This window comes from Fundulus heteroclitus, chromosome 12 (assembly GCF_011125445.2).
Source record: "Fundulus heteroclitus isolate FHET01 chromosome 12, MU-UCD_Fhet_4.1, whole genome shotgun sequence".
NCBI lineage: Eukaryota > Metazoa > Chordata > Actinopteri > Cyprinodontiformes > Fundulidae > Fundulus > Fundulus heteroclitus.
In genome coordinates, this window is record NC_046372.1 from 31,153,441 (window position 1) to 31,171,715 (window position 18,275).

At 41.1% G+C, this 18,275-nt stretch overlaps 2 protein-coding genes across 3 annotated transcripts; one reads left to right on the forward strand and one right to left on the reverse strand.

Moving 5' to 3' along the window:
* The first annotated feature begins 762 nt into the window (after window positions 1-762).
* lysmd3 (LysM, putative peptidoglycan-binding, domain containing 3) lies at window positions 763-8,802 on the forward strand. Of its 2 annotated transcripts, none has more exons than XM_012863282.3 (3): window positions 763-914; window positions 4,753-5,031; window positions 7,282-8,802. In XM_012863282.3, the coding sequence occupies exons 2-3, from the start codon at window positions 4,765-4,767 to the stop codon at window positions 7,987-7,989; spliced, it is 975 nt and encodes a 324-aa protein (XP_012718736.2). In that variant the 5' UTR covers window positions 763-914; window positions 4,753-4,764; the 3' UTR covers window positions 7,990-8,802. The 2 variants fall into 2 exon arrangements, with proteins under 2 accessions (XP_012718736.2, XP_021172600.2); XM_021316925.2 differs by lacking the exon at window positions 763-914 and adding an exon at window positions 3,373-3,703.
* Window positions 8,515-17,499, reverse strand: polr3g (polymerase (RNA) III (DNA directed) polypeptide G). Its single transcript, XM_036144434.1, has 8 exons — window positions 16,971-17,499; window positions 16,703-16,834; window positions 12,597-12,726; window positions 11,134-11,199; window positions 10,982-11,038; window positions 10,837-10,904; window positions 9,093-9,215; window positions 8,515-9,015 (listed from the first exon to the last, which is right to left on the reverse strand). Exons 2-8 carry the CDS (start codon window positions 16,811-16,813, stop codon window positions 8,926-8,928), a joined length of 645 nt encoding a protein of 214 aa, XP_036000327.1. The 5' UTR covers window positions 16,814-16,834; window positions 16,971-17,499; the 3' UTR covers window positions 8,515-8,925.
* Window positions 17,500-18,275: the final 776 nt, after the last annotated feature.

Sequence of the window (18,275 nt, forward strand, 5' to 3'; positions counted from 1 at the left end):
GAGATCTGACAAGTTCTTCTTGAACCTGAGGGTGTCCTTGTTTATTATCGCATCTTGGAACTTGCATTTTTTTCAAGATGTAATGGAAACTAATAAATTTAATTTATTTATCATTTTGTCTCAAAACCCCAAACCCTGAAAAAGCCCAGCCTTGTTTGCAGTATAATTTCAAAAAACATCTTAAAAGTATTGTAAGTATTGTGATTCATGGAAAACCTAGTATTTAGTTGGGTGTTAATTAAAATAACTTTGAGGGGAAAAAAACACTGCAGCAAAACAAATGTGTATCAGATTGGCAAACATGTTACTTGTTTAATGTGATGTAAAGCAAAATTATTGAGCGTCACTTTCATAAAATATCACACATGCTTACTTTTATTCCACACAAAATGATCCAACATTCTGAAGAATTAAAATTTGTGCTCTGTGTGGTGCTCGTTTCTTAAGTTTCTTAGAGCTCAGAAGCTGTGGTTACATAAACCGTCCCAATATTTATGAATTCACCTGATAAAATGGCCTCCCCCCCCCCAAATTTCACATTATGATCCCATGAATTCTAATCATCAGATGAATTGTCTTTAACTTTGATTGTAATTGTTCATGTTTATTTTACAGAGTCAACAATAATACCTTTGATTTGATCTTTAAATTATATAAAATCATTATCCAAAGTCTCAGTAGAAAACGTTACAGACTGAATGCGCTTTTGGCGCCACCTGGCGGTTCAGAATCGAGAACTACATCGGGGAGGTGACAGCGTCATTACGTAACGTTCTGTTGACGTGGCCCTGAACTGTGGAAAGAGGGGTTAGCAGGTAGGGAAGAAGCCAACCAGCTATAAAGACCACAATTAATCCTGGAGAATTATGGGAATTACCGTGGACCACTAACCAGACAGGTTACGATTTTATCAGGTAAAAACAATTGTTGTATGTCTGTAAACGACATTCCGGCTGATGTTATATAGCTACAAAGCTCACTCACTATCGACAGTCAAATATTCCTATGTGGACGCGGCGTAGCGCTAGCATAGCTTAGCCACAATTGAGCGACCTGAGTTGGCTGGATAGTGAAAGAGAAGTGATCGTATACTGGGGTGTTGTCGTAGTTTTGTATAAAAGTAACCCAACCCTGAGCTCAGACCTCTCGGGTTTTTATTGTACCACGTACGGGGCACGTCTGTGTTTCGTATCGATATATCTGCTGGTTAGTTACCTAACTGTATCGAGGTAAATAAAACCCGATCGTTGCCTCGTTGAACGGCAGATAACACGAACTGGCTGCGTTAATAATACCCACAGACGGTTGGCAAACAGGAGTTGTTTTGGGTTAAAACATGAGCTCAAGGTGTGTTTCTCCCCAGCTAACAGGTTTCTCTCTCGTTGGGCTTTTGTCTGTACTTTTTTTTTTTTTTTTACTTTAACCAACTTTTCAGGAGGACACCAGCACCAGTGTTTTATATAGGGTGCAGTAAGTATAAAAGCCCAGGCTCCTGATGTGATAAGTTATCATACAAACCGTAGTTGGAGTTTGACTGACCGAGGGTGCGGGTTAAAATAGCAGTGTGTTGTGTTGTACACCTTAAGCCGGGCATACACTGTACTATATTTTCAATCGTTGTACTCAGATACAGCTCAAACTGTGAGACGAAACTGCTGGGTTTAAAAGTTCACTGCTACACTGTACCATAGACATTATATACGTAGACGCGTCGTTGGGCGAAGGCTGGCACGTCAACGTCACCGCCATATTGTATGTGGCAGAAAAAGGTTAAGTTCTGTTGTAGTGAACGTGGATCAGAGAAAATACCTCATTCCTGTGCTGCATGGAAATGTATTCGTGCTGTTTTATACTACTTGTATCTGCCTTCTATAAACTAAGGCTGCACCATGTTGCAAAACTGGACACACTAAAGCTGCAGAGTGGCAACACTAGGAAAAAGCTGTGCAAGACCATTCATTTTTCAAGGTTTTTAGCTTGCATACAGTACAGACTATTGTATTTAGACATAGATGTGCATATAATATATATTTGTGTGTGTATGTGTTATGAATATAAGGATCAACTTGTTAAATCTAAACATTGTGGTGTCACATGTAAAACTTTAGGAACAGACTTTTTGGAGTAGTATTAAAGAGGTAAATTTACTAATATGAGGAAAAAAAGACTTAGGACAATAAAGTTAAAAAAACAACAACATAAAAGTGGTAATGTTATGAGAAAAAACGTCATATTATGAGAATTAAGAGGGAACATTTCCAGAATAGTCACAGTTTGCAGAATTATTTCACTCCTGGAGTAATAGGGCCAGGTTAGATTATTTAAATTTTTATTCTTTACAAGAATAAGTGCAGGAGAATGAAGCTAAAGGGATACGAAAATAAACTTGTAATATTGCAAAAATTAAAATATTACAAATACAAAGTATTTTCTGAGATTAAAGTCCCTCTGATACTGTTTAAGTGTGACTCAGTAACTGCAGATTTGCCACATTTAACATGGCGGACGCTCTGACGCATCGCAGCATAGGCAGAACCCGCCCAATGACGCGTCTACTCTTATATTATGTCTATGCACTGTACGGCCCGACGCTCTGATGCGATCTGACTGCTCAAGCTGTACGTCTAAAAACCACACGCCGGACTCAGCCCCGTAGAGAGGTGGCGCGCCAGACTCATCCGGAAGCCAAACGTCAACAGTAGAAGAAGAAAAAGACGGACGTATCAATGCTCACTGTTAAATATGAGGCTCACGAGAAAGAAACGCGCTGCCTTTGCAATTTTACGGGTTGCTCCTCCGTAGTTTGACTCCATGTCACACGTACCGCCACCATGCTTTTCTCTACACCTATGTATTCGTCTGAGAAGGAGAAGAAGAATTCCCTTGTTTGCACCTGTGCAGTGCGCAAGGTTGGGGGAAATCAGCAGGATGCGCCCACCATCACCTTGCGAGGACCTACTGAATTTCAAACATGTTTGATTTTCATGCGACCGTCTGATTCCTAATCGGGAGGTGGTTGTGAGAGGCTAATCGCCCCTCGTTACCCCCTGTATACTACATGACGCAGGACGCATGATGCAGCTGTTAAGGCCCATTCATACCTCACGTAAAATATGGATACGTGTGAGTGTTTCATACGTTCTAACCGTCGATTTCGTCTGTATTTTGACACGAAAATTGGGAGCTTACGATTACGGACGAAACGGATCAATACTACCGGAAAAGGTGGGGGCGCTATTGAGTTTGTAGTACAATATGTCAACGGATAGAACGTACGGACAGAAATACGGACGTGTAGGCCAAACGTAGGGTATGAATGGGCCTTTACTCTGCCCGATCCTAAAAACAGCAAAACAGCATACAAACGTGTTCTGTCTTTGTTGTCTATAAGTTAATGTTTCAATTCATTTTTAAGTGGTACAGGAGCAGCATATATTTTTCACAAGCCTAGAGTGCCCTCTAGTGGATATAGAAGGTAATGTTTACTCCTTGGTTCATGAAGACACTTAGGACTCATTGTTTACCAGCAGAATCCTCCAAATCTGTCAAGATCTCCTTTGGTTAACGCAGCAAAGCTACAATTGCACGTAGAGCACGACACAGGCGACGCCTCTGCAACGGTGCGCCGTAGGAGGGGTCGTAGGGCTACCCGTGTTTACAGACGGAGGAGGCGCCAGAACGTCTCCTCTAGGACACATAGGAGGTACGCCCGCCGCTGATGACTGCTCACGTTAAACATGTAGTTTACCTTTTTAAAAGTAAAAATATTTTTAAAAGTTTGTGCAATAAAAAAATGTAATTAGATAAAAAAAATTATTATTAAATTACATAAGTTAAGAAAACATTGTTAAAAACAAAATCGATAAGAATATGGAAAAATCAATATCAGAAAGGTGAGAATTAAATAATAGATGGAATAACTCGTGCAATGATGAAATGTATTATTTTTCTGAAAATATAAAAATCTGTAAAAACACCTGTTGAAAATGTTTGCGAATATTTTTAACGACATAAAGTTGGTAAACCATTCTCAAAGTACAATATCTGACATATTGTTTTATGTTTGGAAATATGTCAAATCACATTTTCGAACCAAAATTTTATTTTATTTTTTTTTGACATATTTACCGTAGGGCTATTTTTTATTAAAAAGTTTTATCTCAAAATAGAAAAAAATCTGTAAAACACTTGAGTGTTTAAAAGCGAATTCTGACTTTAATCTCAGAATTATAAGATTAAAGTCAGAATTGAATACTTATTTTTATTTAATCGCCCTAATCCTCATCCGTAGAGCAGCCATCTGCTGCCACCAGCGAGCGTGCGGAGAAGACAGAGCTGATGCTTACAAAGCACTGGTCTAGTACTGTCCGATGTTTCTGTCTGAGTCTATGCCATAAACTCATAGAAATAGGAACAGAGATAAGCTGTGGAGTAACTTCCTATTGGTTTACATCCTACGTTATAGCAGATCGTTGTGGCATAGCGCATTTATAGCCTCCATGTGTTGGCAAAGATGTTTATGCTTTGTCTGGCAAATAGCTGTTGAACAAATGTGCAGTTAATGCTGTGCGAAGGAAATGCTGTGCGAAGGAAATCATTGTTCAGAATATTGCTAAAATTCTCAAGTCTCATTAATAGATTAACTACTGCCAGAGACCAGGGTCATAAGTGTTCCTCATTCTTGTGGGGTTAAAGCAGTCTTGGTGAATGTTTGGGAGTAAGGCATCTGTGTGCTTTTTGTTTCCCTCTCAGGGTGAAGAAAAAATGTCCAGTAGAAATCAACACTATGGGTTCCAGTCGGCCACCATGGTGCAGCCTGCCAACGGCGGCCATGCCTACCTGTTTGGAGCCACCGGCTCAGAGAACGACCTGTCAGAGGAGGACGGTGAGAGCTTCGAGCTCCGGTCGCGGGGCAAAGAGAGGCTGCGGAAGAGCACCTCCAAGGAGCGTCTGGATGACATCATCTTCCTCAGCAGAGACATCCAGGAAGGGGACACCCTGAACAGCATCGCCCTGCAGTATCATTGCTCGGTATGTCTTTTACCCCGCTACTTATTTCAGACTCACAGAAATACCTCCTTCCACCTTTTAACACATTTGAACCGAAACCCGACCCATTACTTGCCAGATAAGCTGAAACTTTCTGGTGTATCTGTCTACTTGTGTTTAGTGCTGAAGAGATGTTAAGTGTGACAGTTTGGGACGTGCTTTGCAAGTGAATGGCTAAATTTGCATAGCTGCAGCTTCATGTGTACTCACCTTGTTCCAGCTTAGATGACAGCCATAAGCAGACGGGTTTTGTGTAACTCATGGCTGACGTTATGAAAAAAGTGCAACCAAAGCTATTGATTAAACTGAAAGAATATTGTAATATTAGGTAGCAAGTTATATATTTGACAAGCCATTGAAAGCTGCAATAAAAGCTGTTCTTGCTGAGCTCAGAATAATTGTCAATGTTTTAGCTCCATTTCTCCCCTTAATCCAAAACCGTCGCTACACAACATTGCTGTGTAGAAAAGTGCTGCAAGCGGGCTTGAGCTTCCACTCCAACATGCAACCCTCTAATCTATTACCTTGCGAGCCCAAATGGAAATTGTGATGTCGTAGAAATGCTGCCTTACAGGTGGCAGTTATGGCCTGGAAGCTTGCAGCCATTCGAGTACAGAAGTATTGGACAATTGTGCCGCGTCAGCAAAGGAGCTGTGTGGGTGGGAGCCTGGCCGGCGTGATTGGAAATGAGGAAAAAGAGCCTCGTTTAAAAACCTTTCCCTTCTACTGCAATAGATTTCCAGTCTGCAGCCAAAAATGAGTAATGCATGAATTCAATGCAGCGGCAGGGAATATTGTTGACGCACCTAAAGTGTTGCAGTTTATGGTACCTCTGCTATAGAGATGTAGAAAAATTATAACAATATTAAGAATACAAATCATGCAAAATTTTTCAAATGATTTTTTTATACCGTATTTTTGGGACTATCAGTCCTTAAATGTGTCATTAAAAAAAATAAAAAAAGGTCACACCGGACTATAAGTCGTATTCATTTAGAAATTTATTTAACACAATCCAACCTAAAAACTGACATTTAATCTGGTAAGGCAAGTCGTTACACAGCTGTATCCACAATTGGCTGAAGAATATGAAACATACCTGAGAGGTTGATTGGAGTAAGATAGCGTAACAAGCCACCAACTCTAACCCTGAAAGTTCTCGTCAGCGCATTACGATGAAAGTTGTCAAGCTGACGTTGAAATTAGACCGTTAGCGTAGCGGTGCTACATGCTAAGCTAACAGTATGACACGAATGTTTGAAGGCAACATAAAGCTCACGAGCATCTGCGAAGTTGTAAGCTAGCGCTAGCTCTTATTAGCTTCACGGACAGCCCGATACCAGGGTTCTGTCGCGGTCTGGGCTCGTCGGGCTGCAACACGCGTCGCTCTGCTGCATGAATGCAGACTCAAAACAGCATACAAACGTGTTCTGTCTTGTCTATAAGTTAATGTTTCAATTCATTTTTAAGTGGTACAGGAGCAGCATATATATTTTTCACAAGCCTAAAGTGCCCTCTAGTGGATATAGAAGGTAATGTTTACTCCTTGGATTTATTGTTTACCAGCAGAATCCTCCGAATCTGTCAAGATCTCCTTTTCTTTCAAATAACTCATGGTGCCACGCTCTCTAACAAGGTTCCCTTTGAAAGAAAAGCAGGCCCACAGCATGACAGATCCATGCGGTGCTTTCCCACATAATCATTCTTCGTTATAAATTAAACCTACCTAGAGTGCTCGATGCCCGTAAACTGCCGACATCTGAGCAAAACACACACAAATCCAGGTAAAGTCCCACTAGAGTCGACCAAACTCTCCACGTTGACTTTTATGACAGGACACAGACAACAGAACCTCATTGGTGAAGCATGAATTTAAATACACTTCAGTTACATTTATTTTAAAGGGATTGATGGAGTCCCCAATGGTACTAGTTTGTTTTCCAAATTTAATAAAGGTCGTCAAATTAGAGGTTGGACTGAAGTAAATTTAAAGGCCTCTTTACGAAGGGCTAGCAGTGAGTCCAGCGCTATTGGTGTCAGTCTGTGATCGCTAACATTTCAACTTCTAGTATATAAACTCAATTAGGGGGGAAAATTGGAGCTGGTAGAAAAGTTGATGTTTTAATGTAGTTTTATTTACAATTGAAGTGCTGTATTAAAAATAAAACGTGGCCCCTGATTCAGACCAGAGCATCAGATGCTAATAAATTCTTCTGTGTTGTTTCTCTCTAGGTGGCGGACATTAAACGAGCCAACAACCTCCTGACAGAACAGGACTTCTTCGCTCTGCGCTCGGTCAAGATTCCTGTGCGGCGCTTCAGCGTCCTCACAGAGACGCACGGCGCCGGTCCTCCCAAACCCGTCTCACCCCCCGGAGCCAGACGGGTGCCCCAGATTTCCGCCGCCACGCCTCTCCCCACCGAGTCGTCCACAGACTCGTGTTCCTCCGCCGACAGCGTGGAGGGATTCCTCCTAGAGAAGGACAAGGACATCGAGCAGCTGGTGAAGTCCACAGGGCCGTCGCGGAGCAGCCTCAGCGAGGTCGTGTCGTCCTTAACGCTGCAGCAGCAGCAGCAGCAGCCGCTGCTGGGAGGAGGGGAGTATAAACCCGTCCAGAGGAGGAAGGACCCGTATTACGGCGCAGACTGGGGGATGAGGTGGTGGACCGCGGTGGCCATCATGCTGTTCGTCGGCATCGTCACGCCCGTCTTTTATCTGCTCTACTACGAGGTGCTTGTAAAATCCGACGCCAGCCACCACGGCGTCCCGACCCAGCCCTACGGCGGTGGGCAACACGAACAGCCGGAAAATAAAATCCTGGACGTTCCCAGGGAAGACGGCCTTCCCGGGGAGGGACTTAAACCCGCGGTCAAAGCTGACCCACAGAGACACGGTGTGGAAAATGCTGCTGTTGAAGAGTCGTTGCTTAAGAAAACATAGCAGGACTTTGATTCCCACATGTAAAGAAACTCTTTTTAAATAGCCTTAACTTGATTAAAAAAAAAAGTGTAATCCGATTCCTTGGGACGTATAAAAACAGTAAAGCCTGGAAAACGGGTAGTGTTGCAATAATTCTGCGTCAGTCTATAAATTGTTAAAGTAGGAGCATTGAAAGGCTGAAAGAAAAAGAAACGACCCTCTAATTACAGTGCCAGGTCAGCTGTAACCGTGACGCGGTACGATGGAAAAATGTTTATTTTGTAATTTATACTGGTGCACTTTAAGCCAGCTGTAAATGAATATGTACTTTTTAAGAAATTTGATGCGTTATGTCTGTATTTATTCCATGATAAATTAGCGGCTGCCTCCTCCGACTTCAGTTATTCGGATCTGCCGCAGCATTTTTATTCATTTTTGTCCAAAACCAGAGTTGGACGTTGACCACTTCTTATTTGCAAAGGTAAGACTGCTTCAGCTGTGGTTGGTTAGACTTAATTTATTGTAAAAACTGAGCATTGTTTTTTGTTTTTTTCTTCCTGTATCAGTATTGGAATGCCAGTTGAAGCCTTGAATCTGTCTCTTGTTTAAGTTAGCGTTGAGAACCAGCCCATAATTGACCACCGGAGCTGTCTGGGGATCTCGTTCTGACTTCCACGTGCAACAATGTGAACTCCTTACACCTTGCTCACATAGCCCTTTTATTTCATCACAGTGTTAACTTGATTTTCTCTGACAAAGCATTGTTGAGAAATTGACAGTATGTGCCTTTAAACTGTGCTCCCGCGTGGAGAATAAATAAATATATTTTCAATACATTCCTTCTTCTTTCGGCTCATTTCCATTCTTATTTACAAACCTCTCCCGCTCCGCTGAAAGTGTTAACTTAAACATTCGGTGTGACCAACGTAAACGGTGCCGTGGCTACGCGTGCTCGACTCAGTACGTCGCTTCGGCGTCCATGTTGTCGTCGCTGTCGGGGGCGAAATCTTCTCCGTTGTCGAAGTAGCTCTCGATGTAGTCGTTGTCCTGCAAGAGAGCGAATGAGACGAGGTGAGCTTCACACGATGGCGCCACGGGAAACCACAAATTAGCTCTTCGCTTACCTCCTCGATGTCTTCTTCCTCGTACTCTTCCTCTTCGACTTCTTCGTCGTCCTCGTTTGTCGTTTTCTTCTCTTTCTCGTCGTCCGACTTTTCATCGTTTCCTTCGTCCTTCTTCGCGAGTTCCTGACATGTCAACATCATAAATGACTTGAGGCGCAAGAATTTAAGATTTTCAAGCAAATCTGTAATGATCGTGCAAAGTTTACTCCGTACGGATTCCTGCATAGCTCCAAGCAAAGGAAACGCTTTTCACGTTTTGTTACATCACAGCAGCAAAGCTCAAACGTGTTTTACTGGGATCGTTTTAACAGAAGGGAAGATGGATCAAACAGAAATGCACTCTAGGTGTGAGCCGTGTTTCCCCTCGCCTCCCATTTCTACTTCATTCACTACTTTGAGCTGGTTTATCCCAATTAAACACATGGAAGTTTACGGTTGTAATGTAACAATTAACAAAAAGGGTGAACAAACTTTTCTGAGGCAGGTGTGGTCTCGCTCTAACTCAGGGGTGTCAAACTCATTTTGGTTGAGGGGCCGCATGCAGCTTAATCTGATCTCAAGAGGGCCACACGAGTTAACTCATTGCAAGATTAAATAGAACTAATAAAAGTGGGCTTGTTGTTTTTTATATTAAATTAATTTCACATTTACACAATATATTATGAATAACCTCAGCGTTTTTAAGAAAAGTATGTGCAATTTCAACAATACTTTTACTCAGTTAAACATTTACTTGTGCATTATGCATAAGAACTGATCACAGTGATTGTACAATGTTGAAAAACATTTATTCACATTTTTTGGAACTTAAAAACACTGTCCTGCATGACAAAATACATCAAACAGATAAAAATTAAGAAATGATTTAATTTTTTCCACACCTGAAGCTGTATCTGATAATTAAAAACACAGCGCCCCTCGTGGACAATATAGGAACTGCATATTTTCAATTAAACGAAGTACGTGTTTTTTTTCCAATAATTGTTTTATCATTCTCTTCCTTTTATCTCTTCTTTCTTTCACCTTTTGTTTTTTTTTTCTTCTAGTTCTTCCTTTCCTCTCCTACTTTCCCACTGTAGTGTCCATATCATTTGAGATATTCCCCACATGAATCATAATAAAACTATTCACATTCATAAATCAAGCGGAGCACTATGGCAAAAGCAGTACTGCTCCACTTGGGAAAATCAAATCTGATGAGCTCTTTTTGGCATTAAGACAAGTTAATTCTTATTGCCACATTGCCAGACACTGGAGAATTTTTTTTTTTTTTTTTTTTTTTATAATGATAATGCATTTAGCCACAGGGCCGGACTAAATTGTTCGGCGGCCGGGTCCGGCCCACGGGCCGTATGTTTGACACCCCTGCTCTAACTGCTGGGTCTGCACTGTAGCAAAGACAGGAAGTCATTTATTAATAATAATAAATTGTATTTAATAATGCACTTTTCATTCCAAGGAATCTCAGAGTGCTACATTTAAATAAAGAATAAAATCAGCAATTAAAAGCTTTTCTAAATACGACTGTGTTAAGTGCGTAGTTTGTAAGGTTAGCTTCGTGTCACTGAGGATAATTATGCTGAACAGGTTTAAAAACATTTATCTGAAAGTGAAGAATTAAAAAGGTAAAAAAAAAAAATTTTGTGTTCTAGTTTTTCTTTTCTTTTAGTGAACAAAGTTAGAGCCAGAAAAATGTACAGTAAGTGCTCTGTAGGCAGATATAAGAGAAAAAGAAGGGGCTCACGTCTAATTTGCTCAGAACATCTGTCGCTTCTTTGCTTGAACTTTTCACAGACTTCTTATTCTTTGTGCCTGAAGGAGTGGGAAAAAAAAAAGTTCATCCTTTAATTGCACAATCAAAGTTATCACACATGATGGCTTTAACGTACCTTTAGTTAGAGTTTTTTTAGTTCGGGGCATCAGTTCTTTTGGAAATCGGTTCCAGTCTAAAGCACAGAGACATAAATGCATTAGTCTCCTTTTTTTCCCCTTCTTAAGCTTTATGTCGTTCCCTGGCGTTGTGTTGCTGCGGTCCAGATACCTGGAGTCCACCCGTCATGTTCCAGCTGGCTCTGCTTCAGGTACCTCGCTGTGTATTTCTCCACTTCTGCTTCACGGAAACAAGAGCAATCTCAACACATCCTCAGAATAAACGCAGAGTCATACTGTTCATCTAAACTGATTTCAGCACAATCGTTGAACCGCAGCGGTAAATCGGTTTAAGGGTTCACTATTAGGTCTGTGATGTAAAAAGTCACCAACGTCGTTTCTTCCCGCTGTATTTGTAGTTCCCACATACAGTGCACCAGGAAAGTATTCACAGTGCTTCGCTTTATTCACATCTTATGTAACCACTAATTTACCCCACAGCATGGCGCTGCCACTACCGTGCTTCAACATAGCAGTGGCCATGTGACCAGCAGTGCTTGGTTTTTATGCCTGGCAGTCATGCAGAAGAGTTCAATCTTTACCTCCTCATGGCCTTGAGTCCTCCAGGTGGCATTTTGTTAGCTCCAGGTGAGCCGCCATGTGCCATTTACTAAGAGGTGGCGTCCATCTGGCCACTCCACCACACAGGGGTGATTGTTGGATTGCTGCAGAGACGCTTGGGCTTCTCTGTGGTTTTTTCTCCACAGAGCAACACTAGAGCCCAGACGGAGTGACCATTGGGTACTTAAATAACACCCCACTTCTCTCAAATTCTGTTTAGAGGTCCTGCCAAACCTAGGAAGCGTTCTGGAGGTTCTAAACATCTTCTGTTCATGGATGATGGAGGGCACTGGGCTCGTTGGAACCATGGAAGCAGCAGACATGCTTCTGCGCCTTTAACCCATAATTTATGACTTGTGCCAATCACGTCTTCAGAAAATTCCTCCGACTTCATGCTTGGTTTGTGCCTTTACATGGAAAGGTGTCTTTCCAAATTCTGATCGCCTGGATTCACCACAGCAGGACTCGAGTCAAGCTGGAGGCACATCTCAAAAATGGTCAGCCGAAAGAGGATACGCTTAGCTCAGTTAGAGCTGCTTTCCAAAGGCCATGAATACTTCTGTGCATGTGATCTCTTCGTTTTTTGTTTTTTAACATATTTACAAAATGAATGTGGTCATTATGGGCTGCTCAAACAAAGTTCTTACATAAAATGCAGAAAAAGGTGAGGCTCTATGAATACATTCTGGAAGCACTGTAGCTTTATGAGCCTGATTCCTCTGAATATTAGAAAAGAACAACTCAACTACTTACTATGGATATACTCGCTCAAGACAGCAACTGTGAAAGCCTTGTAATGATAGACCAAAGAAATATGATTAAAGGTGCAAGATTAGACAGCAGCTATAACTCAATACTGCCAGAATTATGCTCTTTTCCTTTTCCTTGACGTGACCCATATTAGATGTCTGGAGCCCTAAAAGCTGCATTAGCTTCTCTCCCAGCAGTCCAAATTGCTTTCCTGCAGAAATTCTCTGAGACGTCGGGTTCCTAATGGAGCACTCTGCTCCTCACCTGCTCTGTTGGACTGAACTTTGATATTGTGAGGCAGCCGCTGCATTGTCCCTCTCATTTCCTGCTTCAAGGCCAGCATGTAGTCTTCGTCTTCGCCGATTTTTAGTGGAAGCGGTTTAAACTCAGTGTTCTGGAGGAAGAGAGATATTGTGACGATTTAAAGAAAAAAAAAGAAAAGGATAAGTAGGTTTCTCTTTAGTGTTTTGTTTCCTTTCAGTCAGCACTCAACGCGCACGTAAGAGCTTAATAAAAAAAAAATAATTATTCACATTTTCCATTTCAGAGTTTTAGCCATTTCCTGACTCCTACATCGGCTCTATGTCTAAATCTGTAAAATCTGACCCAGATCATCCAACATCAAATACGGGTTCTTTAAATCACGCCATGTGTTCTGTGACAAGTCAATGCTTTTTAAAAGATCATCAAAATTCATTTTCAAGTTTGCTTAAACCAAACCATGTTTAGGAATTGATGGTTCAGTTTAAAAGCCTGGTCTTAATATGTCTAGTTGCTAAAAAAAAATAGGTTCACTGTGTCTTCATAACAACTTAACTTTAACAGGAGTTGTGAAACTCTGCGTGTTTATGTATTAAACTACAACAGTCTGCAACAAAGTAGTAAACAGAAAATAGGCATTTCAAAAGTAGACATTTGAATATAAATACATTAGTGGTAGGACTTGATTAAAATGTTTAATTGAGCTAATTAGAGTGTCCATAATTAATCACAATTAATCACATTTTAATTGAAAACCATATATCAGCAATATAAACATATCAAACCTCTTTGCTGCTAAATTATTAACTCAATAGACATGAGCTGCTGTTTAAGATATTCAACAAACAGATTCATAAAGTTATATTTATTCAGCTTTCAAGTGCTTCAGGAACCCCTGATCAATCATGTAAGTTCTTTGAAAAAAAAATGTCTTTAGAAATGAACTATGACAACATTATGCAACAATCGTTGCTTTTAAGGGCTTAACATTTGCTATTCAAGGCAACATGAAGTCCAAGCAAAATTGATATACCACCAAGGCTACTTTTTATCCAAGACAAACAAGCCTATTTACATTTTTAGAGCTCAAGGTTGCTCTTTTCTTTTGAATGATGTTCCCAGCCAGTGAGAAAACCCTCTCACAGGGGACAGAGGTGGTGGGTCTAGCTAGATATTTTCTGGCCAGGTTAGGCAGCTGTGGAATGGCCCCTGAATGTGCCGACCAGCATTGTAGTGGGCAGTCTGTCTCACTGAGCGTTCTGCTCTGTAGGGGCTCAGGCCATGGTTAGGGCACAACAATAGTATTTTCTAACGTCCCATCAGATCGTCTTTTGAAGCAGAAATTCGCCTCCAGCAGGCCGAGAGAAGCTGCTTCATCGTCCATCGCTGTTTTTTTATGGATATGGTTTGCGCGCCTGCTTTACGGGCGTGCCAGGACACGCAAATAAAAGGTTCCGGCTTTGGACTTTTGTTTGTAAAAAAATAAATAAAATGGAACTAATTGTGCCATAATTTTTAACATGTTCAAATCTATGTAATTAATTGATCAAAAATAACGTGTTAAAGCTTTCTTTTTTATATATATATATATATATATATATATATATATATATATATATATATTAGGGCTGGGCAACGATTACAATATTTAATCGCGATTAATCGCACTGATTAATCGCGATTAATCGCATTGTATTTACAAACTCCAAGAATGAATTCAAAAGTAGTGTAAAGAGCACTTTTATTTTAATGTTCTCCTGCCATATGAACAAAAGTGTTGTAACATTTGTAGCACTTATCAGTAACACATATTTAGTGTAAAGCTCAACTTAAACATGTAAAACAAAAAATAGCAATAATAATAAATTAAAGCTTATTGCCACTGACAGGGAATTCTCTTTATGGGGAAAAAATCTACCAAAAACAGGCAATTTCTGAGGTAACAGCAGGGAGCAGCATTACCATTTTATGTTCAATACCAAAGTTTAACTTGGCAGTGGTTACAACTAACTTGTTTCTGTCATATTCCATGCTGGATGAACTTTAAACTGAAATGCTTGCTAACTCGATATGCTTGCGTTTATTTGACGTTAACACGCGGTTTTTTGTTGTTGCTTTCTCGCGCGCATATAGTGAATGGCAGGGGGAAAACAGGCAAAAATACATGGATACTTTGAAACGAGAAGCGACTTCACCGACGGCGTCGATGCAGACCCCCCCGCTCCGCTCCGCACAAAACTTGTTCCGGCCGCCAACTCACCGCCTCGCCTAAGCTCGCTCGCGGTACCTGCGGGAAACACCGCCTTCCGCATGTCAGCTGTGTTTTTTTCCGGCCAGCACCTTTCTTCCTCTTTGAATCTGAGGCTGGGCTGACAGCGAGGTTATTGGTGCATTATCGCCACCTACTGTTCTGATTCAAACCCCTACACCGCAGCAACAGACCTTCACAAAATAAAAGCATGTGACCAACATGCGTTAACGCGCGTTAAAGAAAATATCGGCGTTAATAGTCTAATGAGTTAACGCGAAATTAACGCGTTAACTTGCCCAGCCCTAATATATATATATTTTAAATCATCACAGAGATGGTTTACCAGACACAAGATCTTCTTTGTTCCTGGTAATCCACCCACGGGTGGAGCTGAAGAGTCCTCAGCATACACCAAGTCTTCCCCCAGTACCACCATTTTCACATTCAACAGTACTAAAACAAGACTTTTTCAGTTTTTTTTAGTTCTATCACAATATATCACCAGCAAAACTTGCCGGCAAAAAGTCAGCAGCAAGTATTGAACTAGCAAGAATTTGCCTGCAGGAATAAGTCTGCAAATGTGCCAATCTTCATGTGATTCAAGCTAAAGCTATGTGCAATAGATTGAGTTGAGCAGTCTTTAACCAATCAGGTTAGCCCAAATGTAGAGAAGGGAGTCTCTTAACAGTTAGATGGTTAATGGGTAACTTAAGAGACTGCTGCCCCAAAGGCACCCAATGCACTGGTGTGTGTTACGTGACCAAATTAGCGAAATTTGACTGGCTAAAAGCCGCTCAGCTCAATCTAGCGCTGATTGCTTTGGCTCGAGCCACCAGAAGGTCAACAAGCTTGCGGGCGAATTTCCGCAGCTGAATTTTTGCAGGCAAATGTTTGCAACTAGATTTCTACAGTTGAAATGTTTGCTGCCGAATTTAAAGTACAAAAAATAAAAAATCATATTCTACAACATAAAAATTCAGTTTTACGAAATCAATGGCCAAAAACGTCTGATTCTAATGAGTCTTCCGTATAGGTGCAATAAGACGAAAAGGTCTGAATATTTGTATCCAAGTCTTCCACACAACCAAAAGTCTTTAAGTGGACATGTTTTAGTTTCAGGACGAACATAGCGCTGAGATAGGCATCTGTTGCATTGTTAATAGCAGTAAGCTTTATCACTGACATTATTTAATTAATTCAAATCCCACTGGGTTTGAAGTTGGACCTGGAGCACCGTTAAACTGATTTAAAAGTCAATCCCAAATCCAAGTTCCAGCGTGTGTTCCTGGTTCACTGCCGCTTGTTTCCATTCATTCTGCCCTTTTCTTTTGATTAGTTTCTGCTTGATGCAAATATCAATGTGCTTTAATCAATATGATTTTTGGCCTTTGGTGTGTAGCTTATTTTATGCTCTATGTCCCAGTTAATGTGTTCTTTAAATTAAAATTCTTTAAATTATTTGGTTGGCAAATTCAAAGATCCTTCTCTCTGTCTGCTCCAATTTTGTGACATGTTACAGTTGGAGTGTTGTCTATTGGCCAAAGTGAGGTGTACAGAGTATTGACCAATTCTATGAATCATGGGCCATCTTCAGACAGCACACATAATCAAATACTCTTTAATTATGCCAAACACAAACATCCTTTAACAAACCTTTCCCATATAGTTTTAACTTTATGCTTTCCATGTAAATTTGCCTTTTCTCTCTTGTGAGCTAATATACGCGGATTGGTGCAAACGAAGGATTAAATCCCACAGTGGAAATGTAATTTTTGGATGTTGAACAGTGAAATGAACTGAGGTCATCCTGGAGTCCTTGTGTGTGTGTGTGTGTGTTGGGGGGAAGGGGGGTACCTACGGGATACAGCGGGCTGGGCCCCACCCTGGCCTCTGGCATGCTGCCTCTGCCGATGCCCAGAGCTTCTATGTTGAAGGTAAAGGCAGCCACCCCACGGCCCTTGCCCGCCATGGCTGCAGGTCTGTCCTGGACCTGCGACGCATGCCACTAGTTAACTTCACTCCCGAACACGTGTTCACACAAGTCAGAATGACTTTGCCATACAGAACCTCATTAGTCAGCACAAAACACAACACATCACAAGGTGCCACTCATCGCTAATACTCACTTTAAGAGTGTTACTGGAGAACTCCCCGTGTGCAGAACTGCAAATCAGAGGTGTGTTTCACGGACTTATAGTGGCATTTAAGTGCTACCGAGCCAGCTCCGCGTCTTCCGTCCGGCTTTTGTCGTTGACATTTAACTGGTTTGTTTGAGCTCTCGGTCCATTTTAACGGAAACCTGAAAACACTGAAAGAAAAACTATCCCTCAGCGAGATTTCTGTTACTTTGGTTGTACCGGCGTGGCAACGTGTGTGCACCGTACAAACTGCAGAACATGAAACATCAATGTGTGGGTCACGAACGAGCCGTCTCGGTCAGCTAACTCGTTCATTTGAACGATGGGATCCGTCTCCCTTTTTTGCCAGTCTGAACTCTACCATTCCAATAAAAAAACAGAACACTAAGTTATTTACTAATATAGTATTTTTCGCATATTTAATCAAAACTCATTATAAATAGTTTCCCCCCTGCAACAGTCCTAAATTGTATGTGCACATGAGTCAGATATTGCACTTGGGGCTGCTCTGACCTCTGACTTTCCTGGTGTGCATTCGGACTTCAGAGCTCAGTCCTATTCATCCATCCATCCATCCATTTTCTAAACCGCTTAATCCCTCATGGGGTCGCGGGGGGTGCTGGTGCCTATCTCCAGCATTCACCGGGCGAGAGGCAGGGTACACCCTGGACAGGTCGCCAGTCTGTTGCAGGGCAACACAGAGAGACAAACAGGACAAACAACCATTCACGCACTCCAGTCCTATTCAATTCAATTAAATTTTATTTATATAGCGCCAATTCATGAAACATGTCATCTCAAGGCACTTTACAAAGTCAAATTCAATCAGATTATACAGTTTGGTCAAAAATTTCCTATATAAGGGAACCCAGTTTATTGCATCAAAGTCCCGACAAGCAGCATTCACTCCTGGAGAAGCTTAGAGCCACAGGGAGAGTCGTCTGCATTGTCCATGGCTTTGCAGCAATCCCTCATACTGAGCAAGCATGAAGCGACAGCGGAAAGAAAACCTATTGTGTTTCCAACTGGAAACGTGGAAGAAGCTGATTTTGAATAACAAGGAGAACACATCATACAGGCAATAAAAAAAATAATAAATTATTTATGTTACATGTAAGAGATCAGTGTGAAAGAGTGTCTGGTAAATGGGTGGGTCACTTTAAGTTTATGGTTCTCCCCACTCCTTGAATATGTACAGCAATTTTGTACAAGGTAAAAAAATGTATCTTATATTGTTTTCTTCTTCTTTGTTAACATTATGTATATTGTTAAATATTCAAATAATAATAACAC